We start from the raw sequence: 26,194 nt of genomic DNA on the forward strand, positions 1-26,194 counted from the left end.
ACTGCCCCATTTCATCCCTTGGGATCTGGCAGTTTCCCCAAGCCATGAGTTCAGAGGACGATGACTTTATGGTCTCTGCTCAAATTCCTGCCCCTGACTGCATTTCCTACCCTCTCTCGCGCTCTCTCATTGTGGCACAGTCACACCAGCCTTCTTATTGTTCCTGGAACATGCCAGGCAGCCTCCCACTCTGAGTCTTAGCTCAGGATGCTGTTCCCCAGATTTCCCCAGAGCTCCTGCACACAGCTTCGTGTCACTCAGGTCCCTGTGCCTCCCAGAGCTTGGCACTGCCCTCCTCTCCCATCCTCTTCCTCATGTCATTAATCTTCATAGGACTCACAGCTACTGCAGAGTATACTCTACTAGACTATATTCTATAGACTGTGCTACACACTCACTTTTTTTTTTGACTGAAGTAGAGTTGATGTATAATATTCTATGTTACAGGCGTACAATATGGTAATTGACAATTTTTCAAGGTTATACTCCGTTGATAGTTATTCTCAAATGTGCTATACTTCTTATGTTGCACAATATATCCTTGTAGCTTATTTTTACCTAACAGTTTGTTTGTTTATTGTCTGTCTTTCCCATGAGAAAGTAAGTTTCATACAAGAAGGAACTTGTTTTTCTCACCATTAGAACAGTACATTGTAGGTTCTCAAAAATGTTCCTTGAATGATGAGTAAGTGAGCAAAGACTTTCGGAAGACTTTAACTCTGGTCCCCTCTCTGCCACTAAATCAAAGAATGACTTGATGAAGATGATTCTTCTACTGTCTCAGTTTCTTTATCTGTCAAAGAGATGTTTTCATTTCTACCTTACAAAGATATAAAGTGAGGAGTTCCCATCATGCTGCAGTGGAAACGAATCCGACTAGGAACCATGAGGTTGTGGGCTCTGGCCTCACTCATTGGGTCAAGGATACAGCATTGCTGTGAGCTGTGGTGTAGGTTGCAGACACGGCTCGGATCTGGCATTGCTATGGCTGTGGTATAGGCCAACAGCTACAGCTCTGACTTGAGCCCTAGCCTGGGAACCTCCATGTGCCCCAGGTGTGGCCCTAAAAAGACAAAAGACAAAAAAAAGGTGAAATGAGGCCATAGATTTGAAAGTACTAGGAACATAGGATACAATTAAGAGGTTTCCTTTTTAAGCTGAAGCCTTCCTGAGTTTGAATGAACTTCACCCATTGGGGAAGAAAGTTTGATTCCCACTAAAAAGTGCTTTGTAGAGATGAAAATTGATCAGGTAGAGAAGACCTCATACCTGTGGCATGGGGAAGAGCACGGGGGAGGGACGGGCAGCATCCATTCTCTTCCACAGACTTGCTGGTGACCTTGAGGAGTCCACAGGAGCTGGCTGTGGACTTCAGATCCCATCTCCACTCAAAAAGGTGCAGAGCGGTGGTGGTTAGGGAGACTACTGCCTTCTGGTGTTTTCTTATTCCGTTGCATGTCTGTGTCATCCTCATAACCCCAGCCACCATCTATGGATCACTCAGTCCACACTACACATTTGACATGCATAACCACATTGCTTTTTCTCCCCAGCCTCCCAGTTTCCATTATTCCGACAAGAAACCATCAGGGAACCTGGTCCTCATAGCTGCTAGGAGCAAAGCCAGCCCTTCAACCCAAGCACGGCTGGCACCCAAATAAGCACGCTTAGACATGGTGCTAATTTTGTGCACAAACTAAGTGATAACAATGCAGAAGGAAGGGAGGCAAAACTGTCTCTCCACGAAGTCAGTTCCACATTAAGTTGGAAATGGGTGGAAAATACTGCGATTCTGTAACATGGTTAGATGGATGTATCCAGGCAGCATATTCTGACTTCTTCCCCTTCCTTCCCATGCAGGGTTTCATGGACATTGACCTAAACAAATTCAAGGAGAGTGGAGCAAATGTGACAGGTTTCCAGTTGGTGAACTACACAGACACCATCCCAGCCAAGATCATGCAGCAGTGGAAAACCAGTGATGCCCGGGACCACACCCGGGTGGACTGGAAGAGACCTAAGGTAAAAGGATGGGCAGCAGGCAGCAAAGGGCAGTGTTAGCCTCTAGAACAGATTAGGCTTTCTGAGAAAAGCAAGCTAAGGAAAAATATATCCATCAAGATTTAGGGTAAACTGCAAAGAAAGGTCAGGCAATCTAGAATGACCCCAGTTCCGTTTTGTTAAAACAAATCCAGCACTTGCCTAATTGTTCCACAATCAGCAAATACTAATGCTTGTTCTATCTTCTTGTTCTGCTATCCTCAGCATATGGCTGCTACCTCATAGCCCTACATGGCTGCATAAGCTCCGACAATTACCTCAGTATTCTATGCAGCAGGAAAGGAAAAAGGAAAATAAAAAGCAAAACTGTTTCCTTTAAGAAGTTTTTCCAGAAGTCATACACAGATCTTTCCACTCACATGATACTGGCCACATCTTAGAAACCTACCCCAGCTACCTACAGGGAAAGCAGAAAATGGTGTCTCTACCTGGGGAAGGACCACCATGTGGCACAGCTCCAGGGGGATGCTACTAGCATTTATTTCTTCATAGTTTGAACCTCCTAGACTTGTGCAATGAGCTAGCCCTTATTCTGGTCAGCCATGAGTGGCTACAAACCAGGAAAATCTAACTTAGCAATATTCAGCACATCTGTGTCTCCAAGAGTCGATTCCCAATTATCATGCAGGCCACCTGCCTCTCACTGCCCAGCAGTGCAGCCTTAAATCCTACAGCCAAAATCCCATTTTGTTTGCTATCTGATACTGGTTTATAATAAGAATAGTGAATAATTTTTCTTTCCCATGTCAAATCCAACACAAAGGCAGTGCCTTTGTGAAACGCTGTGTTGAGAAGGGTTCTGAGGCTAAATTTGTTTATCTGGGGCAAACTGTGAACCCTTGGCAACATTCCCTTGCTGCTCGGTCAATTAAATTTTGTGAATGGCAGGCCACTTAACTGAGATGCGTCTTATCTCACTTTTGCTCAGGCTGATGTAGCAACTCGGAAATACTTATTTCAGTATGAGCTCATGCAAAGTCACAAATGTGCTTAAAAGCAGTGAGCAAACCACATAGCATTTAGCTCATTAATATGTGAGTATCCAACCCAATTTCCAAAAGATTAGAGCTGATGATAAACACAACCAAAAAGCAAGAGAATCAAAGTTAAAAACTGGAAAATTGTGTGTGCATGCATTCTACACCACTCTACTGTGAACTTAGAATGTGCCAGAGAACATGCTAGGCGTTGGGGACAAATTCATGAGGCCAGACGTGAGCTCCCAAGTCAGGAAATGTTCTGGATTGTCATCCTGCTTTTGTTTCCTCAACATGTTAGCCCCCCTTTTAGGCAAGAGGGAGAAAAACTTGGGGGTTATCATAAAGAAACCCAAGGGGAAAGTTTGCATAATGTAAACCTGATCTTTGAGTGAGCCACCTGTGGAAATAATTCAGCACTTAACCCCTTCTAGGATTATTCTTTTATTCTTTTACTGTCACCAGGGATGGTGGAATAAACCATTCCGCTTGGCTCCCATTTGGTGACTGTAACACAGAGAAAACCAGCTGGTTTTCCAGGGACTGTATCAGACAGATACAGCTGTATTATATTTAACCAATGCATTCTTTTCTCAGTGGAACCAATATTTCGAAATAGCAAGATTGAACACAATATTCTAGAATTCTCTCCCAAAGTCACAACCAGCAGTACTGAACTCAAGGTTCAGGAGGGCAGCCCTGGCTAATAGAGGCTGAGCAGCAGCCCCCATGGAAGAGGCAGGCGCTTTCCTGGCTCCCCGCTGCTCCACCCCCCCACCCCCACCCCGCTGCTCCCCTACCCCTACCCCACTCCCCATCCCTGGCTCACCACCGGCCTTCTCCCCATCACCAGAAAGCTGACTCCCAGATACCGCTCCCACCAGGCTCCCTGTCAGTTTTCTGTGACACCGAAGTATCTCTGTTCCTCCCACCAGTACACCTCTGCGCTCACCTACGATGGGGTGAAGGTGATGGCGGAGGCTTTCCAGAGCCTGCGGAGGCAGAGAATCGATATCTCCCGCCGGGGGAATGCCGGGGACTGCCTAGCTAACCCCGCCGTGCCCTGGGGCCAGGGCATCGACATCCAGAGAGCGCTGCAGCAGGTGAGACGGGCAATGGCTGCCCCAGCTTATGGGGAGTTTCGCAGGGGATTCCAGCATCAGTTTCAGGTGGGACGTGACTATTTAAAGGGAAAAGTAGAGCGCGCCTGAAGTTTGGACCGCCACTGCATTGTGTTTGTGGCACTTGGCATACATGGAAGGTCACAGAGAAATTTGAAAAACAAACAAAAAACCCTATAGTATGGGAGAGTCGCTTCTGTTATCCCAGAACCTCTGTTTTCTGATTAGGGGTTATGCTAAAAGGGGAAGCCAGTGATTCTGTATTTGGAAAGGGGTTAAGCTACACCAGGATGAAATAAAAGCATTTTAGCAGTCTCTTGGAGACTCTCCCCACTTGACCTGATTTTTGGGATTTCTTCATTACCTTTGCTCTCTTTGAGCATCTCATGATAGGACCCTCAAAATGTTTCTCAGTACTCCTGATTCTATTTTCTTGCTTCTCAATATAGCAGTTATCAATTTTGTTTGCACTTAAGAATAGGTAAAGAACGGGAATAGAAAATGGTCGGGCCCCTCCAATCACTTGCCTGTGCAAAGGCTTCTGAGCCTGAACCCAGATTCAAGAGGGGGGAGTATAAGTATTCAATCAATGAGGTGTCTTCTGTGGAAGTAAGATGAGCAGAGGTTCACATGGGCCATATATTTAACTTCCCTGGTTTAAAAGATTCTGAGGACTTGCTCTCAGTTTTATCATTCTCTGAGTTCCTAGAAGTCTCTAGAAGTTTCTAGAAGCACCTCGAGCCCAGGCTGTGGTTCTCGAACTCTTGACAGAGAGCACCATAGGATGCCTCTGATGCCTCTTGATAGAGAGGCTGTATTTCCAAGGGAGACTGCAGAAAGAGGCAGTGCTCCCTGCAAAGGAATGTCAAAGCAAGCCAACAACAGCAAGGTACTTCGGTGTCAGTGACCCTCAGGATCTGCCCTCCCCACCCAAGAGTTGGCTAGGTAAGACCAGCTACTTTTAAGACTACATTCAACAGAAGGTGAATTTGGCCTCTCAGCGGAGGAGAGGAGTGTATCTGAATGAGGGAGAAATGGAGAGCAAAATAGCCAACTCTTCCCATTTGTTTTCCAACCACGTGGGCACAGCTCTAGCAATTCTCACAACCTGGAGAGACAAAAAAGGTACATCACCAGCTGTTCTTCAGCTTCGACGAAGTGCCTTTATCTGGAGGAGAATTCATACGTCTGTCCTTTGGAATGAAGTGAAGCAGCTGCCCTGTAACCACAGGAGGATCAGACTCAGGGGTCCGCCCGCATCCCTTTCTGTTCTCCCCCATCTCTGTGCGGGGTGGCCCTGAATCACTAGGCAGAAAGAGCAGACACCTCCCCCTCCCCCGCCAAGCTTCTGGATGATTACTGAAGGTGCAGTACCTGCCTTTTGGCCTATTTAAAATGCTCTTCGAGACTCTACAGTCGAGACAGATTCTGTTTGCAATGTGAAGCTGATTTCAGAAGATCCTAGGGCCTTGCCCTCAGCTTCACAACCCTTCCAGCTCCCTTACCTCTCCCATCCTAAGGACACCCCTGGAAGGATGTTCTGACACCATCGTGACAGTTAATAAAGCCTAGAGATGGCACGGGTGGCAAGAGAGCTCTAAATCAGCAGAGCCAGGTTTCAAGTCCAGCTGTGCCCATTAGTCTCTGGGTGACCTTGAAATACTCATTCAGATCTCCTACACCCTCCCCTTTCCTCATCCATGACAGTGAGGCAGTGAGAGAGACAACTTCTGGGTCTCAACTAGCTCTAAAAATTCTAAGCTTCCATTTTTTTTTTTTTAAGGTCTAACCCACGTCTTTCTAGTTGTAACATCCTCCTCCTTGTTCTTTTCTGCCTTCAGTGGGCTTTGCAAGGAGGTAGTCGCCTTAGTCAAAAAATAGTGGTCTCCTCTGTAGTCTTGAGTCAAGACATGTATGTACCAGCCTGTTTCCCCTGAGAGCCTACTGTGTGCTCTGGCCTGGGGCTGAGCTCTGGGGACAATAAGAGAAGGCAAGACCTCTCCTCAAGAAACTCCCTTAGTCTCCCTTAGTCTCTCTTAGAGGCAGGGACAACTAGCCACCAAACCAAAAAAAAAAAAAAAAAAAGAACCAACATTCTGATCTTAAGATCAGCTGTACAAACCAATTATTTTCAAATCTTTGTTAGTTGCCTTGAATCACAAAACATATATTGCTGAAACAGACCTTAAAAGTTACAACTCACATTTTTCCCTATATTACAGATGAAACAGCCCACCCAGAGTGGGCAGTGACTCACCCAGCATCGCACAGCAGCTGAACAGCAGATGCTGGACCAGACTCCCATCCAGAGCTCCTCCTCCTGTCCCAGACCTGTTCTATAATCCCAGAGCCCTTTGCTTGGGAATACTGAGCTCCGAGGCCTTCCACACAAGTCATGGCCACTTTCCAGCCATTTCACCCTCTAGGCCCAACTTTTAAAATAGCCATGCCATGAGGAAGCAGGCGTGTGTCTACCGTAAACTGGATAAATCCAAGTAATATTTGGTCCTTGGAATCTCTTCTGCCCTGACCCCCAAACTTTGGGTCACCCATGGGGAGGGACCTTTGGTTCAGCTTGTGGTTGAGCCGGGATGTCTGTGAGTTAGGCCAGGAGGAGTAAGCACATTATCCTAAAGATAATGGTAACTCCAGCTACGATCTGTTCAGGGCTTACTATGCACGAGGTTCTGAACCTGTTCTCCACATGTGACCTCACTGAATCCTCAACATAACACTCTGAGGTAGCTGGTTTTACTATTTGTGCTTTATAGATTCAAAGATGTTTCAAAATGTTCCCAAATTATACAGCTAGTTAGTGGTAAAAGTGGGACTCCAACCACATCTCCTTGCTACCTCATTGCATCCATAACTGCTTTGCTCTGAAGGCTTGAAGGCCTATGCCAGCAGGTGAGATACACAAGAGCTATGGCCCAGCCAGCAACAGCACATGGCCCTGGCTAATATCTGTGCACCTTGCCCCCCCACCCTGCTATAATTTCCCCAGCTCCAGAGTGAAGCTAATAAGCTCCCTGCCGGCCCCCTGCCTGACATCCAAGAAGTCATTCATAATAATGAGACCACATCCTGGAAGCCCTCAGCACTCTAGAAAGGAGGAGACTTAGGGTACCCCTAAGTCAGCTTCCAGCTGGCAGAAAACATCCAGCCCCTAAGCCAGGCTTTTAGCATTTGGGGAGGTCATAGTTCCCTTGATATGATAGGGGAAAAAAAAAACAACTTTGTACCTTTTTCCCCAGAACACATGCACACATGCACACACCTATTTTTCAATGACCAGAAGTCAGATAGACCATAGACACTTCTGGGAGCCCAACCAAGGACCTCAGCTGAAGAATCCCTGCTCTGAACCATGATTAGCCCTCTTACCCTTTGTGTTTGCAATTTGCCAGCCAAGGATCACACATATCAAAGTGAAGGTTTATGTGGCACTTCACTAGATGAGGTCTGGGGAGGTGTGGGTAGAATGGCTGTAAGATACAGTTCATACATTTCGGGACTCAAGACCCAGTTTTGAAGGAAAGACAAGCTCCTGAGAATAATTGCCATAAAGGTGTGGATTAGGGCTGAATAACATAGCCAGGCTCCCGGTACAGTGGATTGTCAGAAAAGAATGCCATGACTGAGGAGTGTGGGCATTGGCCAGGCTTCCTACAGGAATGGGACTGGGGCTTTATGTAGGGTGACCCTATAATTTGTCATCCAAACTGGGACACTTAAGAGTGAAAGGGAGAGCTACTACCAGTTATTCCAGAATAAGAAATGTAAACTGGGACGATCCCAAGCAAACGGAGATGGGTGGTCACGTGTGCGTTAAAGGACAGGTGAATTTGAACAAAGAGTGATTCGGGTTTGGGAGGATCTAGGTGAGGATATAAAGATACCCAACAGGAGACTAGAGTGAAGGTACAAATGAGGACGTGTGGGCATCGTCCTTGGCTATTAGTGAGTTAGGCAAAGAGCTGGGTTCTCACCATGGCTTTACTAAGCACTATCTGGGGAATCTGGTTAATTGCTCAACTGTTCTGGCATCAACTTCCTCATCTCTTAAATGGATATAATCCTCTTAGCGCTGCCTCCCTTACTGGCTTGTCTCAAGGCTTAAATTTTTGAAAAAAAAATAATAATATAACAGCTTCTTTGCACTTCAGGGCAACTGCATGAGATAGTTGGAGGAGGATTATTCCCGTTGTTCAGGTGAAACAGTGGAAGCTCAGAGGGGTCCTGAGACTTGCCCTGGCTAGAATAACCAGAATGGGGTCATCTGGGACCTAGTCCACAGGCTCTGACTTCCCACCCAGGGAATATTAGGATGAGAGGCCAAAAGAAGAGGTCCACCTCAAGGCAGCCACAAACAGGTTGTAGAAGCCCTGGGTACAGAGCATCTCCAATGCCTGACCCAGGGATGGCATGGAGGAGTCCACAGTGTTAGTGGCTCAAGTGGTAGAAACACTAACCAGCCCTCTCCCGGCACCAAGCAGGAAAGACAAGTTATGCTTCAGCATCTCACAGGTGCAGACTCTGAGCTGGCACCCAATACCATTTACAGAATATCCAAAGTTAATCCTCCATCATTCACAGAGGGGAGTCCCCAGGTGCCAGGTCAGTGATGAGAGTTTCAGGTGGCAGGAACTAAGAGGAAACTCCAGATTTCCCTCAGTGTGACCCCAGCCATGCCAAAATGGGGCTGCAGGTGGGGAGTGAGGGCTCAGAGGCCCAGTTCTGCTGGACAGGACAGCAGTTTCCACACGTGCCCAAAGCATACGCCTCTGAGAAGCTTATTCCTCTGACTGATTAAATGGTTTGGGGCTAATCCATGCTCTTGACTGCCCCTTGTTCTGGCATCACCGAAGGGTAATTCTGGGACACCCTCTTGCCCATACTTTGCTTTATCTCAGTGTGTGTGAATCTTGGCTTCTCCAACTAAAAAGGTAAGAGTCTTCAGCTATTCCAGGCCATTCATGATTTACTGTGAATCCTGAACCCAAGTGTGAGGTTCGGGATCTCAATAATCCTGTCTGTAAATTGGAGCGAAATAACATCTGTTCTTGCTACTCACTGGGTTTCTGTGAGCATCAGATAAGCACCTTCTTGTGATCACATTGTGACAATGCAAGGGTCACAGGAATTTTGCCACTACTGATTTTTTTTTGGAAGGGCTTGTGAAAATGACAGTGAGAAGACCCTCATTTCTGCTGAAAGAGTCCCCTATTCTGAGATAATGACTTCTCAGACCCCAGGCCTCCGTGTTACAACTTATTTTCCTTACCTCTGACCATACATAGGCTGGTAGCAGTGGCCGTCCTTATCTTCATCACCACCTTCACCATCACTTAAGTGAAAGACACTATGTCTTGAACACTGATGTCCCAGACAACATGCTAAGCCCTTCAGTTCTCTGAAGAGGAGATCAAGAAACAGATAAGTGTAGTTATTTACACACGGTCCCATAATTAGGCATCAACAGAGCACGGCTTGGGAGATGTCCAGCTGTGAGAGTGGGAGGCAGTGGGAGGCAAGTAGAACGCACGGCTTTGCGTATTTCTGGGTCGCCTCTCTGAGCTTCAGGACAGTAGTGTCATCCTCTGTTTGAGAGGCCACTTGGTCTATTAAGTGAAGTAACCAGATGCTCTTGGAAGCTCTGGTTTTCAGGCCTGCCTCAGACACATGTAAGTCCTAAGTCTTGGGTTTCTCCCACATGAGTGAAGATTCTGATCTCTAACCGGCCTCTCCCCGGGGGTTCCTATGAAAGGAGATGAAGAATATGTGTGGACAGGCTTCGTCAACACTTGTGAAATCATCGGCGTATTAATGACACTATTGGTTACAGTAAAAACAATGCTGGACTTCGTTGAATACTCACCATAAGGGCAGGCATTGATCAAAAAATATCTCATTTGGAGTTCCCATTGTGGTGCAGCAGAAACGAATCCAACTACTATCCATGAGAATTCAGGTTCAATCCCTGGCCTCGTTCAGTGGGTTGAGGATCGAGGGTTGCCGTGACCTCTGGTGTAGGTCACAGACATGGCTTGGATTCAGCATCGCTGTGGCTGTTGTGTAGGCTGGCAGATGCACCTCTGAATAGACCCCCAGCCAGGGAACCTCTATGTGCCACGGGTGCAGCCCTAAAAAAAAAAAAAAAAAAAAAAAAGGGAAACTGAGTCCTAGGGACATTGTGCAATTTGACATATGAATATGATGATAAGTGTGATACCTGAGACCAGGGCCAAAAGGAGATGCCCATCTGAATCATTAACAACTCTCCTTTCTGTCTGGGCAGATCGGTCAGCCAGCCAGTCATCTGCACACCTCTCCCAGCCTGTTTTTCCAAATGAGTCACGTAAGCTGGCGTGTAGCAACCCTATTGTGAACCTCAAGAAATGTGAAGCTAGAGGAGTTCCCGTCGTGGCGCAGTGGTTAACGAATCTGACTAGGAACCATGAGGTTGCGGGTTCGGTCCCTGCCCTTGCTCAGTGGGTTGGGGATCCGGCATTGCCGTGAGCTGTGGTGTAGGTTGCAGACGCGGCTCGGATCCCTTGTTGCTGTGGCTCTGGCGTAGGCTGGCGGCTACAGCTCCGATTGGACCCCTAGCCTGGGAATCTCCATATGCCGCGGAAGCGGCCCAAGAAATAGCAAAAAGACAAAAAAAAAAAAAAAGAAAAGAAAAGAAATGTGAAGCTAGAGATGGACAGGAGGTGACCAGGGTGAGAAGGTGGCACAGGTGCCGACTGACTGGAATTGCTCTTATCTTATTCCTTGCAGCTGGCTCTCTGCTTTTCTCTCTCTTTGAAAAGCAAAGCCAGCCTAGACTTTTCCAGAGCGAGAACTTGCCCAGATTTCATCTGAGAGAGTGAAGAGTCTGTGGTGTAAGTGTTCCGTGCTCTGGGCCTGTCGTGCCCTCCCCACTGAGACTTCAGGCCAGGACCAGGAGGTGATCAGAGAGTCGGCCTGAGGGAACACAGGCTTGCTTTCTTCCTTCCTGTCGTCCTGTCTTTCTTTCCTTTTCTTCCTTCCCTTCTTTCTCTCTCTCTTCCTTCCTTCCTTTCTTCCTTTCCCTCTCTCTCCCTCTCCCCCCCCCAACACACTCAAATCCTCAAATCAACACACACTCCAACTATTCTTATACCTTCTAAAGGCAGAGGGTCTGGTCACTCACTGTCAGAAAAAGATAAAACCCTACAAGGCTTCATTTCTTTCTTTCTTTCTTTCTTTTTTTTTTTGGTGGGCCAGGGATTAAACTCGAGCCACAGCAGTGACACAAGCCACTACAGTTACAGTGACAATGTCATGTCCTTAACCTGCTGTGCCACAGGTGAACGCCAAGGCTTCTTTCAAGCTGCTTGAAGAGAGGGAAAATAAACAATGCTGGGTTACAGGGCCAGGGTCATACTGGTTAGAAGTAGAGAGCCATTGTACTGGCCTTAGGCCGGACTAATCTGAGGACAAGTGATATGTCATTGGAGAATGTGATTTCTTGTACCTGAGCGGATGATACACCTGAGCTAGACTCATCCCTAATTTTATTGGTCACCTCCAGAGCAGTAGGCTTGGTCCCAAAGGTCTTTGATCCCCTATGTTGACCACATGGGCCTTTAACATGAGCTTGAAGGTAGAAATCCCATGTAGTATATTTGGGAGAAGGGTTCCAGTACAAATCTTGTTTTAACCGTCATAGGCCTGTGTAAAGCCCTACATGCTCTGGTCTTGTCACAAAGGGTCTCCTCAGGTGCTTTAACTTTTGCACAGCACTTTCACACTTACTGTGTCATGTAACGTAGATGGAGCAGAAATTTTGGACACTAGAGAAGAAAATCACCTAGTCGCTTGGCTTTTCAGAGGAAAGCTGCAATTAAAATCCAGGCCTCCCAATTCTAGGTCTTTATACTCCCAAGTATTTTATTCCCTGCTCTCACAAAGGAACTAATAAACTATACTGAGGCATAGCCCAAGGCCAGCTCCCGGTCCTGAGTCTTCTTCTGACCTTTCAGGGATGGTGCACCAGTCCCCTCCTTTGTGGACCTCCTTCAGTTTCCACATCCGAAGATGTGATGATGCCCATGATGGTGGTGGTGGTGCTTGCAGGGGTGGTGCTGATGGGGGAGTCTGATTGGGGACGGCACCTAGATTTCCTATTAGGACCCACTTTGATCCTTGTCATCGTTTGCCTAAAACAATGAATGGAAAAGTTTTCAGGATAAATCTCAGTTTAGTAGGAAAGAAAACTGTGCTCTAAGAGCAATCAATGCCTGCTATAGACAAGGGAGTAGAGAGATGTTTAATATTCATGCTACTCCTAGACTTCATGCCAGGTAAGTTTCTAAGGCTCTGGACTTTGACTTCATCAGAAAAAGCAAACATGAAGTGCAACTTCTGAGTTCACTGCTCACCACCTGGCTTTATTTTCCAGGTGCGTTTTGAAGGCTTGACAGGAAATGTGCAATTTAATGAGAAAGGACGCCGGACCAACTACACCCTCCATGTGATCGAAATGAAGCATGACGGCATCCGAAAGGTAAAGGTCCCTTTGCCTCCCTTCCTCAAGGAGGACAGGGTTGAGCAGAGAATTGGGCCAAGGCTGAGGGCCGTGGGAGCCCACTTTCCTGGACTGGATCCCTTAGAGGAGATGCATCCTTAGAGATGAGGATTCTAGCCTCAACTCTGCTACTTACCAGCTGGAACTTTGGGAAAATCGGTTCCTTCCTCTGAGAATACATTGACTCCTCTGCAAAATGGAGATTTTAAAAAAAATGTCTACCTTTGTCTTAGCGTGCTTGTGAAGATCCAGGGGATGGGAAAGTACTCTGATAATACCAAGTATTAGATGTGTATAAAATGCCACTGATGGGATAAGGGAAACTTCCTATATTGTTGGTGGGAATATAAATTGGTGCAGCCACTATGGAGAATGGTATAGAGATTCTCTAAAAAACTAAAACAAGGCAGTTCCACTGCAGCACAGTAGGTTAAGAACTTGATTAATCCATGAGAATGCAGGTTCCACTCCTGGCCTTACTCAGCGGGTTAAGGATCCAGCATTGCCCTGAGCTATGGTGTAGGTCCTAGACATGGCTCAGATCCCACATTGCTGTGGCTGGGGGTAGTTCAGCAGCTGCAGATCTAATTTGACCCCTAGCTTGGGAACTTCCATAGGCTTCAGGCGAAGCCCTAGAAAGAAAAAGGAAGGAAGGAAGAAAGGAAGGAAAGAAATCTAAAATGAGAGTTGCCATATGATACGGCAATTCCACTCCTGGGCATATATCCAGAGAAAACTACAATTAGAAAAGATACATGGTGGAGTTCCCATTGTGGCACAGCAGAAATGAATCCGATTAGTGTCCATGAGGATAGGGTTCCAATCCTGGTCTCAGTCAGTGGGTCAGGGATCCAGCATTTCTGTGAGCCATGGTATAGGTTGCAGACGCAGCTGGGGTCCTGTGTTGCTGTGGCTGTGGTGTAGGCCAGCAGCTGTAGCTCCAATTTAACCCCTAGCCTGGGAATTTCCATATACGGGGTGTGGCCCTGAAAATAAAAAAAGAAAAGATACATGCCCCCCATGTTCATGGCAATACTATTATAATAGTCAAGACATGGAAACAACCTAAATGTCCATTGACAGAGGAATGGATAAAGAAGATGTGGTACATCTGCACAATGGAATATTACTCAGTCATAAAAAATGAAATGCCATTTGCAGTAACATGGATGGAACTAGAGATTCTCATACCAAGTGAAGTAAGACAGAGAAAGACAAATACTAAATGATACCACTTTTATATGGAATCTAAAAGATGATACAAATGAACTTATTTACAAAGCAGAAATAGACTCACAGATGTAGAAAACAAACTTATGATTAGCAAAGGGGGAAGCAGGGGGAAGGATAAATTGGGAATTTGGGATTAACAGATGCACACTACTGTATACAAAATAGATAAACAACAAAGACCTACTGTAGCACAGAAAACTAGTTTCAATATTTTGTAATAACCTATAATGGAGAGACTCTAAAAAAGAATATATGTATGTATATATGTATAATATATGTATACACATATATATGTAACTGAATCTTTACATCTGAAACATTGTAATTCAACCATACTTTCATTTTAAAAATTACAGTGGTTAAAAAATTTTTTATAAACTAGAATGCCACTGTTATTCCTGAGAGATAGCAAAGTAAGCATGAGAATGATGTTTATTATTGATGGAGTTAACCATCTTCTCCTAGTCTACACTTGTTCATGTCCACTCCACTTTCCATACAGAAGTACGGGTGAAAAATAGTTTGCACATATATTTGTAATATATACCATATTTACATATTAAAAATCTTAGAACATTCAAATCCTTGGAAAAAACAAGCAGAATTCTACCAGACTCTGTGTGCTCTGGCCTCTGCCAATTTCTCTGGCCTCGACCCATTGACACTTCCTTCTTCTTTACACCCAGTCATTCCAACTGACTGTCACATCCCAGAATATGCCATGCTCTTTCTCACCTCCAGCCCTCAAATGTGCTCCCACTGCCTGGGAATGACCCTCTACCCCTTCCCCTCCTTTGGCTTGGCCAGTTCCTCTGCAGCCTGCAGCACTCAGAGTAAATGTCTCTCCCTAGGGAAGCCTTCCCTGGGCTCTTTGAAATGCCCCGTGGCAGCCTCTATTTTACTGTCTGTGGCCTTCATCACATTCCTACTTCCTCGAGGTGGCACAGCGTAGTGGGTAAGAGGCATTGCATACATGCTGTAAAGCTAGGAGTGTGTCCTGGATCCAAGTCTTAGCTCTGAAGTTCTGAGACTGAATCCTGGCATCATCACTTACCAGTCTGTTATTCTGCACAAGGAAATCAGATTCTTTGAGTTTAACTGGGGGTCACCATAGCAATTCTGATCTCACAGGCTCATGGAGAATTTAATGACAGGATTAAATGATAAAATGAGTGCAGAAGTTCTGGGGACCGGGCCTGGTGCATTGAAGACCAACCAAGTCTTAATCTCTCAAACTGGTTCTCTATGCCTGCACTGTTAAAGACGGTTGCCACTAGCCTTGGATGGCTGTTTAAATTTAATTCTAAGTAATGGACATTTAAAAGGCAGTCCTTCAGCTGCACTAGCCACATGCCAAGTGCTCCACAGTCACAGGGTGACGAGTGGCTGCCGTGCCAGACAGCACAGATGTGGATCATTTCCATCATCCAGCAGGTTCTCCTGAACAGCTCTGCTTATGCTCTTCATCCCCAGCCTGCGGGACTCATGGTGCTCATAGTGGCTTGGTGAAAAACACTGGCAGGATGGTTACAAGCTTGGGCTTTAGAGACATACCTGGAATTAAGTTTCTGCCTTACTCTTTATTAAGCATATGACCTTGAGCTCATTTATCCTCCCTGGACCTCAGTTATATCATCTCCGAAAGGGGCAAAAGAGGAATAATGCCCTTGACCTCACAAAGTTGCTGTCAGCATTGAATGAAATATCTGCTACCCCCTTGCCTATAGCAAGGGATTTCCAAAAGGAGCCCCCAGCTTGTAGTGCACATTCAGCCCATGTTTTGTTTCATTTTTTGTTTGTTTGTTTCAAATGCCTTCTTTAGGCCACAGGATTTTTATGTCAGTGGTGAGTTTGGGTGAGTCAGGCTGTGCAAGCCCATGGAATAGATAAATCAGCGAACAGAAAGAACAGAGTAACCTTAAAAATCCAGAAGCAAATGGTTGTGCTTTATTTTTCAGATCCCACAGCTGTTTTTCAATTTACATTCCAACAACTAAATCCTTCCTTAGAATGTGGGCTTAAGCATCCTTTGTTTACAGGGAATCTGACTTTCCAAAAATCAATTCCTCTGCATCTGTGGCTTCAGGCCTTTTACTCAATCAGCCTCTTAACAAAGTAATTTCTCAGATTCACAGTTGACCTCATTGTGCTGGTTTCAGTGAACAGTGCGTGGCCTCACCTGCTGCATGTAACAAAGAGATCCTGTTGCTTCGTGACTGGGGGCCTTGGGGATACTCTCCTGATCTTTAGGCACATTTCCTGACCATGGATCTGCCAGCACCCCCTCTAGGTATCTAGGTCCAATTTTACATCCTATTGAAATGTGTGTGCAGTAAACATGCATCCATCATATGCTTAGGAGTTTCAGATGTCAGAATGGGCAATGGCTCCACTAAAGCTATATCCTCAGGAAATCCCATTCAGAGATTCTGCTTGACCGTGGGGTGCTGACTTTATCCACATAAAATACACTGTCAGATTCAACTAGCATTTACAGACTCCAATAGAAGGCTGCCAAGAGAGATGTGTAGGGAAAATTTTGGAAGATCTTTCATCAAGAGACCAGCATTGCTGATTTAACGGGCTTTGCCCATCGCCATTGGTCCAATAGCTTATTTTGAACTTGAAATGGCCAAGTCTCATTTTAACTTAATTTGAGTCCCCTGCCCTGTCCCCAGTTTTGACCCAAGGATAACTGGAAAGACTAAGCTGGAAAGAAAGTGACACAAAGTCCTCCTGATATCAAAAGTAGTTTAACTTCCTAAAGAATTCACAGCCCTCCAGTCTAGATGTCCTTTAAATCCTTTCTGTACAACTTTGGGCATACTGAATCTTGTAGCAACTCTAAGACAGAGCTTCAATCCAAACACTTCTCTCCACTTCCACTGTTATGCCCAGAGTCCAAGCCGCCTGCCACACTGTTCTCAGAGAGATAGCAGTAAGCCATGGCTGGAAACAAGATCTGAATTCCCTGCTCCGGAATTGAATCTGGGCAGCCTGGGTGAAATCTAGGTTCCTAGCCACTAGACCACCAGGGCTAGAAGGCTGAAAGCAAAGCTTCCCTGGTTCTTGCCCCCATCAAAAGCAAGGATATTTCAAGGAGGCAAAACTGTATGAACAGGTACAAGGTTTATCATCAGGGGCACAACACATGTGGGAGAGCACATGGGGAAGCAGTTTAGAGGCAAAAAAGCACATTCTGAGAGGAGCGTGGATCCCCTCGCTATTGGGAAGCCTGCCAAAGGGGAGATTTCAGTCACTTCTATAGGGGCAGTTCTTCCAGGTCCTTATTTTCTTCTGGCCAATTATCTTGTTTTATCTCTCACACCGGACTGGACTCAGGGCCGTGCCCAAAATGCATGTGCATATGGATTCCAGCCAAGATGGATTCCAGAGCAAAGGCCTATAGGTAGGTTAGCAGGACTTATTAAGGCCTGGTGCCCCTCCCTTTCTGACCCTGAGGAGTCTTTCTGCATGTGTGTAGCTGGGGGTCTCCCTGACCCCAAGGATGGGAAGTATGTGACCCCTTGATCTTTTGCCCATGGAGGGCTTAGCCCCTCTCTCCCCCTGCTATTACCATTGTTTAAAGGGTCCATAGAAGACAAAGTCTAGTTATTTACCTTGTTCCTATTGTTACTTCTGTCTCGAAATATGAGCAGGTAGCTGGTTGTAAATGTCTATCCTGGAGCCTACCTGTCTCCTGCCTCAAAAAATATAAACAGGAGGCTAGTTGTAAACTCCTAGCCTGGAACCCATCTACCTCCTGTCTCTACACCTGCCTGCACTCACTCATGAGCCTCCTTGCAGGTCATTAATCCTGCTGTCCATGTTCTTGCCTCTCTATAAGGCCATTGTTCTAACACAACAGCTGGGATAATAATTTTCAAATATATATCAGGTTGTATTGCATCTCTGATTAAAGCTTTTGACTGGCCTCTGACTGCAGGTAAAATGTAATATTAACTCCTTACCTTGGCCTTCAGAACCCCAGATGCCACATCCCTCTGACATCAGCCCTCGTTCCTCTTTCTCTAGCTCCCTACTCCATAGCTACCCTGGCCCCTTTGGTTTCTTTACCTGGCATTCCCCGTCACTGCAATTTCATGTGCTTGTGTCTATCCTGTCATTCAGGTCCTGGCCCGTGTTAAGTCACTTTGTAGAGGGCATCCCTGACCAAGCCCCCATCCACCCAGCACAATTCCATATTCTCTATCTGTTTTCTTCGTGTGCTTATCCCTTCTGATATGAGCTTGCTGGTTTATTGATTTAGATTAGGGTTGGCAAACTTCAGCCTACAGGCCAAATTCAGCCAAATGTCTCTTTTTGCACAGCCTATGAGCTAATGATTTTTACATTTTTAAATGGTTGAAATAAATCAAAAGATGGTGACTTCATGATATGTGAAAATCACATGAAGTTAAAATTTCAGTGTCCATGAGTAAAGTTTTGTTGGAATACAGACAAACTCATTTGTTTAGAGATTGTCTATGGCTGCTTCTGCACTATAACAACAGAGGTGTGTAGTGGCTACAGAGACTGTAGGATCCACAAAGCCTAATATATTTACTGTCTGGCTCTTTAAAGATAAAGTTTGATGACCCCCTGGTCCAGATATGCACTGTCTTTCTTCCCCTTTTCTCTACCTCCTTGCCACTAAAATGTCAGCTCTCTAAAACAGAAACATAGTTGTGTTATCTGTTATATTCTTACTGCCTCCAGTATACTGACTCATAGCGAGCACATGCAAGTAAGTGGTTGTTCTTTAAAAAAAAAAAAAAATCTTTTTAGGGCCACACATGGAGGATCGCATGTTAGGGGTCAATTTGAAGCTGTAGCTGCTGGCCTACACCACAGCCACAGCAACTCAGGATCCTCATCTGCAGCCTGCACCACAGCTCACGGCAATGTCGGATCCATAACCCACTGAGTAAGGCCAGGGATCAAACCTGCATCATCGTGGATGCTAGTCAGATTCGTTTCCGCTGAGCCACGATGGGAACTCCAAGTGGTTGTTCATTGAATGAGTGGGCAGCATATTGAATGTTGCTGGGCAACCCAGGAACATACTACTCTGGCCCGTATTTCCATAGATCAACCAGCAAGCAAGAAAAAAAATATGCTGGCAAATTTATTGAAATAAACCTCAAACAGAACTCACATAAAGTCACACATAAACTTCTAAAGTTCAGATTCTTTAAGTGTGTTAGTTAAGATAACCCTCGGTGCAGTAACAGATAAACTTCTTTGTTCACCTAGTAACCAGTTTGGGGACTGAGGGCTCTGGTTAAGACTTGGGCTTATAGAAGCTCCACAGTCTGTCTGGGTCTCCCTGGCTCCTAACATCAGCTAGCAGCAGAAGGTAAAAGATAGTAGGAACAGCACAGGAGAGTCGGGCTCAGGGAGCTGTGCATCACTTCTGCAGTATCCCCTTGGCCAACATAATCACCTGGCCCACCTAGGCATACGGTGGGCTGGGGAATGCAACTGCTGTCCAGGTAGCTACTCTCACCATACCTGTATGCTATGGAAGGTGAACAAGAACCCTTGGTGATTAGCAGGTTGTATTTGCTACTATAGGTGACTTCCTTTGAAAAAATGTATTATAATGGATCTCATTTTTGGAAGTCAGGGGTTGTGGCTTCAGAGGCAGCATAGATCTGCAAATGTGTTCATTTGATTTGATGCCTGGGCAAGGTAGAGTCATAGAATTTACTGTTGTATGAACCTCTCCTTTTGAGACTTTGCTCACTGAAGGAAAATCTAATCTATCATCCAGACTCATTTCCTATATCCAAAGAATCTTCAGAGGTAGATTGAAAACAGGAGATCAAAAAATATAACTGGCCCCAGGGGAAGACCTCTCACTGTCGGAATTTTTTTATCCTCTCCTGAGTGGTGGGCTCAAATTTTGACCAAACCCCTAGCTCTGATTTACTCTCAGATAGGATCAAAGTTCCTGCATAACCTTAGGAAAGAATCAAAGTGCTGTATAATAATCCAACCCACTTCTCTAAGAAGGAGAAATGCGTGCTCTCATCTCAGAAGGGCTGTGTGTCTTCAAAACTCTTTACCAGCTTTCTTTTCATCAGAATGTGGAACCAGACTTTTCAGCCTGCTGACTTCTAAGTTGCAAGCTGGGTTTTGGCATCACCCTGCTCTTCTGATTGGCGATATCGTTTTATTTCCCTACCAACGGGTTAGGAATAAAATAAACCTGTTTATGACACTTAACTATTCCTCTAGCTTTTGATATAAGCCACACTAGGCAATATTTTTTATAGATACCAGTTTAACATTAATGCTATGATACTAGCTCTGAAGGATCGCTATTCTTCAAAATTAAAGTCTCTTTCTAAGTCATATAAATGTGATCTGGACCAATTGATCTTGTTTTTCTCCCTCTCTTTTATCAAAATAACTTGAGATTTTAGAGTGGTATTTGTCATTTTTGCACCACTTATCCTAGGACATTCTGCATGTGATGAAGGTTACATTGTCAAATGGGTTTGAGAAATGCTCCATAATGTATACTTTTTTTTGGAGGCTGACAATGTTCTATAGCAAATGGAAACTGAAATGCGTTGCAGTGTAGAAGCCTGTTAGCTTTCAACTTAGCATTACTCTGCTGAATATCATTTTTCAGTTTACTGACAACTAAATATGAACTATGCACTATGCTTATTGTTGTCCCTGCATTAACCCATTTGGTTCTCACAGCAGCCCAATGAGACAGGTACTGTTGTATCGATTCTGCAGAGCAGGAACTAAAAACCATTAAGGTCAAGTAACTGGCCCAAGGTCATACAGTTAGTAATGAGGAAATCTGCCTTTTAAACCATGTATGTATGTGCCAGATACCCATCTCTGGACCATCAAGCTCCCACTTTTTAGAACAGTACCTATGAAGGAGTCCCCATTGTGGCTCAGCGGAAACAAATCTGACTAGCATCCATGAGGATGCAGGTTCAATCCCTGGCCTTGCTCAGTGGGCTAAGGATCCAGCATTGCCAAGAGCTGTGGTGTAGGTTGCAGATGTGGCTCAGATCCCGCACTGTCATGACTATGGTGTAGGCCAGCAGCTACAGCACCAATTTAACCCCTTGCCTGGGAACCTCCACATGCCACAGGTGCAGCCAAAAAAAAAAAATCTATGAAAACACAATAGATTTTTAAGAACTTGGTGCATGTCAAAGGAGGCAATTTCCTTGATATTGATGGTTGTATAGTGTAAGAAGGAACAACTAAAGCCATGACTAATTGTGAAGAGAGGAGAAGGAAGAAAGGAGGGAGGAAAGGAAGAAAAAGGAGGAGGAAGGAAAAGGGAAGGGCATGAAAACACTCTAGCATCATGTATGGGGGGAAAAATGACAATTTGCCAGATCATCTCCTAAGTTTGTACTGATTATATAAATGATTTGACCTTGAGGTCCATGACCTAGCTCCTATGCCCTGCCACTAATCTGCTATATAATCTGCATAATATAAATTAGATCATCCGACCTCCCTTAGCCTCAGTTTGCTCATCTGTAAAACAGACAAAATAATCCTAAGCCTGTCTGTGCTATTTGCCTAGTGTGAAGAGCAAAAGTGGTAAGGGTTAGGAAAGTACTTGGGAAATGATTTTTTTTTAACTTGCATCATGGTATACTACAATAATGATTTTAAACATTTATTTTTCAGCCAAAGGGTTCCTTCTAAAAATGAACTCTTAAGGGGAATCTCAATATGTGAAATAGATTAAAAGCAAAGTTGACTGTTGAGGTGTTCCCATTGTGGTGCAGCAGAAATGAATCTGACTAGGATCCATGAGGATGCACGTTCGATCCCAGGCCTTGCTCAGTGGGTTGGGGATCTGGGGTTGCCATGAGCTATGATGTAGGTCGCAGACATGGCTCGGAACTGGTGTTGCTGTGGCCGTGGCATAGGCCAGCAGCTTCAACTCCAATTCAACGCCTAGCCTGGGAACCTCCATATGCCACAGGTGCAGCCCTAAAAAGCAAAACAAACAAACAAACAAACAAAAAAAAACTGTTGAATCAAGGGTGAGGAACCCAGAGCTCCTACCTCTCCTCTGACCCCTCACCCTCCTCCCATGAAAATGGCAAAGGGGCTCCAGAGATGCCCTAGGGTCCACAGAGCACTGACCCAGCACAATGGGGGAGGTGAGACTGCATGTGTCCCGCTCTCTGAGCCTCCGTTTCCCTCTGTGTCAAAGGAAGGAGTTGGAAGAAAGGATTCTTCAGGCCTCTTCCAGCTCTGATATTCTGGAAATCTCAACTTCTGTTTCTTACATGACTAGAGTGAAATGTCACCTTCCAGCCTGACTTTGAAAATGCCCCCTACAGGCAATATGGTACACAGGTTTTCATGCTGGCAAATCTTGACCAAGTGTCCGGAGAGACAGCCCCCACTGCCACCCCGCGGCCCCGCTCTGAACTATCTTAGTAACAGGGGCCACTGTCTCCAGGTTGGACACATTCATTCTCTCAACGATGTTTCCTGAGCTGCTTTTCTGTGGAACAATCTGCAGCCCGAATAAAGGGGTCCTAGAATGAACAGACCTCCAGCTTTGTCCAGGAGCCCGCAGACCCGTGGGAAGATGGGGACAGACGTGCCAGCAGTGAGAGCACAGTGGGAACCAACACAAGTACTCAGGACTGGCTGGCAGCCTAGCAGAGCGCCAAGGGCACAGCCCTGCAGTCAGTCCCGGATCCACGCCCCTCTTGCACAGCCCGGGGAACGCCACTCCACTTCCCCATGTCTCAGTTCCTTTACATTGAAAATGGGAATGATAATCACCCACTTCATAGGGGTTTGTGGGAAGGAAAGAATTTAAAACCTAAAAAGCACTTAGAAGAGTGCCTAAAATACAAATGCACTCAGCAACTGTTAACTAACATCTTTTCCAGCCCAGGGCAGAATCCTCTCTATGATAGAACAGCGTCACAGTGAAAAGCTGTCCCTGGAGACAGATGGCTGGGGTTCCAGGCTGAATTCAGCCACTTTGCTGCATCACCACCATCACTGTGCAAAGTTAACAAACTTGCCTAAACAATGTGTAGCAACACAAAAACTCTCAAACCTGGCCTCTGACTGAGCAAGAACATGATTCGTGTTAGCAATTATTATTATTGTTTTTGATAGCAGTGAGATGGCAGGGAGAATTGCTGATTTCTAACTGTGGGAAGTGGAAAAGACATCAAGATGAAAGTGAATTTGAGTGGACCATGGGCACGTGCCTTGGATTTTGTGAACCTGAGCTGAGTTCTGGTTCTTAGGAGACCTGACTGTCCTGCATGTGCCTTTAAGAACCTCCATATGCTGAGGCTTGCCCTTTACAACCACAGCCAGGGGAATAACCACCCGGAGAAAACATTATGGTCTGAAGTTATATAGAGACAGAGATAGAGATAGGTGTGTGTGTGTGTGCATGTGCACTCACGCTAGCTCTTCCCAAACCTTCCATGACTCCCCGTTGCCTTTGGGATAAAGTCTAGAGCACTTAGCCTGGCCTTTGAATCCCTATGCTACCCAGACCCAAATGCCCATGGCCCTTCTGGGCCAACCCCATTCTCCACCCACTGAACTTACATATCTGGGCAGATTCCCGCCTTCACATCTTGGCTCCTCTTCTCTCTGACCTGACAGGTCAACCTGTCTTTCCCTCATGACTCAATCCTTGCCTCCTCCTGTTGCCTTTTTCCCATCATAGGTTCCCATAGTTGGCCTCTGCTTCTCCTAACTTCTTAGGCCCCAGCCACATGAGCCACTCGCTTGTCACTTCTGGGGCCACGAGCCTGTGTGTGTGTCATGTCTTCCCAAGCAGCTGGAGGGATTCTCAGAATGAGGACCCTCTCTGAGACTTCCTTATGTCTCTCTCAACCCTGCCACACAATACCACCGATGTTTTAGCTCAGAGCCTTACACACAGTAGGGATTCAACAAATATTTGCTGAAAGACCCTGGAAAATGGGTCAGTATAAGTAAACTACTCTGGGTCACTTTGCTGTACAGTAACAATTGACAGAACATGGTAAAACTACTATAGTGGAAAAAATAAAAATCACATTAAAAAAAGAAATTTTTTTAAAAACCCACTGATTTTTTTTAAAATGCTGTTGGAGTTCCAGTCATGGCTCAGCGGTTAACGAACCCAACTAGTATCCATAAGGATGCAGGTTCTATCCCTGGCCCCACTCGGTGGGTTAAGGATCAGGCATTGCCGTGAGCTATATCATAGGCCAGTGGCTACAGCTCCGATTCAACCCCTAGCCTGGGAACCTTCTTATGCTGCAGGTGCTGCCCTAAAAAGACAAAAAGAAACAATTTAATAAAAAAAATTTTAAATGCTGTCAACCAGTAATTGTAGGGACAACTCTGTGCTCAGTATTATAATAGATTAAAAATTGGAAATGAGAGAAATAAAGAAATAAGGGGATAAAATAATCATCCCCTAGAAAGTTAAATCTAGATAGAAAAATACAGCAAAAATCATGTAAGGTTTAAATCATATGATTAGAACTACAGAGTGAGCTCAACAAGAAAAGGGTTAGTAGACTTGGGGAAAAGGAGGGTCTGGCCTTTGGAACAACCACGGGGAATTAAATCTCCATGCTCTGACTTGCACTGTACAAAACAGTTTAGCTGTATAAACAGTTAAACCCTCACCCCTGAGAAGAGGCTTACCCATCCTGGTGAGGATTTTCATGGGGGTGGGGCTGGGAGGACTGGACGTGAAGAGCATCTTGTTTCTTGTCGTTTTTAATCTACTAAGACCTTCGAGTCCGGTGTGTCCAGTGTTGCTGGTGTGATGCTCAGCTCCTTGACTTCCCGTCTGGTGTTGGCTGGGGGGCAGGGAGGGGGCAAAGGGTCCATTCCTGAGGAGCCTGACTAACGTTATGTCACCACCTTGCTCTCGTTAACAGATCGGTTACTGGAATGAAGATGATAAGTTTGTCCCTGCAGCCACAGATGCTCAAGCTGGGGGGGATAATTCAAGCGTCCAGAATAGAACGTACATTGTCACTACCATCCTAGTGAGTACTCGGTCCTTTGTGGAGGGATGTGAGCTAGACCAACACAAAGGCTACCCCAGTGGGGAAAGCTGGCCATTCTTCTTGCCAAAACTATGTGATAGGCAGGAAGAGAGAGTAGGAAAAGGAACATCCTGAAAATCCAAGGTACTTTTGCTCTCTGACTCTGCCCTGATTTCACTTTGCACCCTTGGATAAGTCCTCCTTTGAGCCACTGTGGTCCCATAGATAAAACATAAAGGTGAGACTAAATTGCAGTGGTTCTGACTCTACTTTTCCTCAGTAGAAGCCATTTCCAAAGAAAGTCTCCTAATGTTCAGCACCTAAAGTGGGTATGAGTGAAGCTTCTGTGATCTTCAGTGCTTGATTCTGAGAAAACCAGAGACTGTTCGGGGTCTGTTTCCCCGAGAGAGCGCCCCCAGAGATACCTTCAAAAACTATAAGTGCTCCTGGAACAGAACTCGAAATGCTATACACCACGTCTCAGTAAAACATTCTTATTTTAACAGCTTGCTTCCTTAATCCAAGTTTTGTAATGGAGGAGGGGGAGCAGAGATGCAGGAAGTAAATTTAGTGGCTAGAGAGATTTCCCCAAAGATAGCCAGGGTGGGAGACATCATCCTCTGCCCTACTAAAGGCCTCCCTAAAAAAAAAAAAAAATTTAAAATAAATAAATAAATAAAAATAAAGGCCTCCCTACCAAAGAGTGAACCCAGATACCACATTCTCCATCTCCCATTTCTCCACCAGGAAGATCCTTACGTGATGCTCAAGAAGAATGCCAACCAGTTTGAAGGCAATGATCGTTATGAGGGCTACTGTGTGGAGCTGGCAGCAGAGATTGCCAAGCACGTGGGCTACTCCTATCGTCTTGAGATTGTCAGCGATGGAAAATATGGAGCCCGTGACCCTGACACAAAGGCTTGGAACGGCATGGTGGGAGAGCTGGTCTATGGAGTAAGTTCCCCCACAGGGTGGGAAACTGGAGGCAGAGGTCTGATAGGAAATCATTGGGTGGATGGCTGGCCCTGTTGATAGATGCCTATTGGACCCCATAATTCAGTATTTTTCCTGCTAAAAAGATGAGGAGTCCAAAATCCAGTGTCTTAAGACAATTTTTGTTCAAGTTCCTGGTCTCATCTCCTTCAGCTAAACTCAGCTCAGTCTTGTGACTTCGGTTGATCATCACCCAACAGAGGTGATGGTTTAGCTTCAAGA

General features: G+C 45.4%; 1 protein-coding gene across 2 annotated transcripts in view; it reads left to right on the plus strand.

Moving 5' to 3' along the window:
* Positions 1-26,194, plus strand: part of GRIA1 (glutamate ionotropic receptor AMPA type subunit 1) — a 323,216-nt gene that overhangs the window by 197,525 nt on the left and 99,497 nt on the right. For both annotated transcript variants that reach the window (XM_047772335.1, XM_047772253.1), the window contains exons 6-10: positions 1,861-2,022; positions 3,974-4,141; positions 12,585-12,689; positions 24,869-24,979; positions 25,727-25,933. In XM_047772335.1, the coding sequence (XP_047628291.1) occupies positions 1,861-2,022; positions 3,974-4,141; positions 12,585-12,689; positions 24,869-24,979; positions 25,727-25,933 (753 nt within the window). The remainder of the gene's footprint in view (positions 1-1,860; positions 2,023-3,973; positions 4,142-12,584; positions 12,690-24,868; positions 24,980-25,726; positions 25,934-26,194) is intronic.

Source organism: Phacochoerus africanus, chromosome 1 (assembly GCF_016906955.1).
Source record: "Phacochoerus africanus isolate WHEZ1 chromosome 1, ROS_Pafr_v1, whole genome shotgun sequence".
Lineage (NCBI taxonomy): Eukaryota > Metazoa > Chordata > Mammalia > Artiodactyla > Suidae > Phacochoerus > Phacochoerus africanus.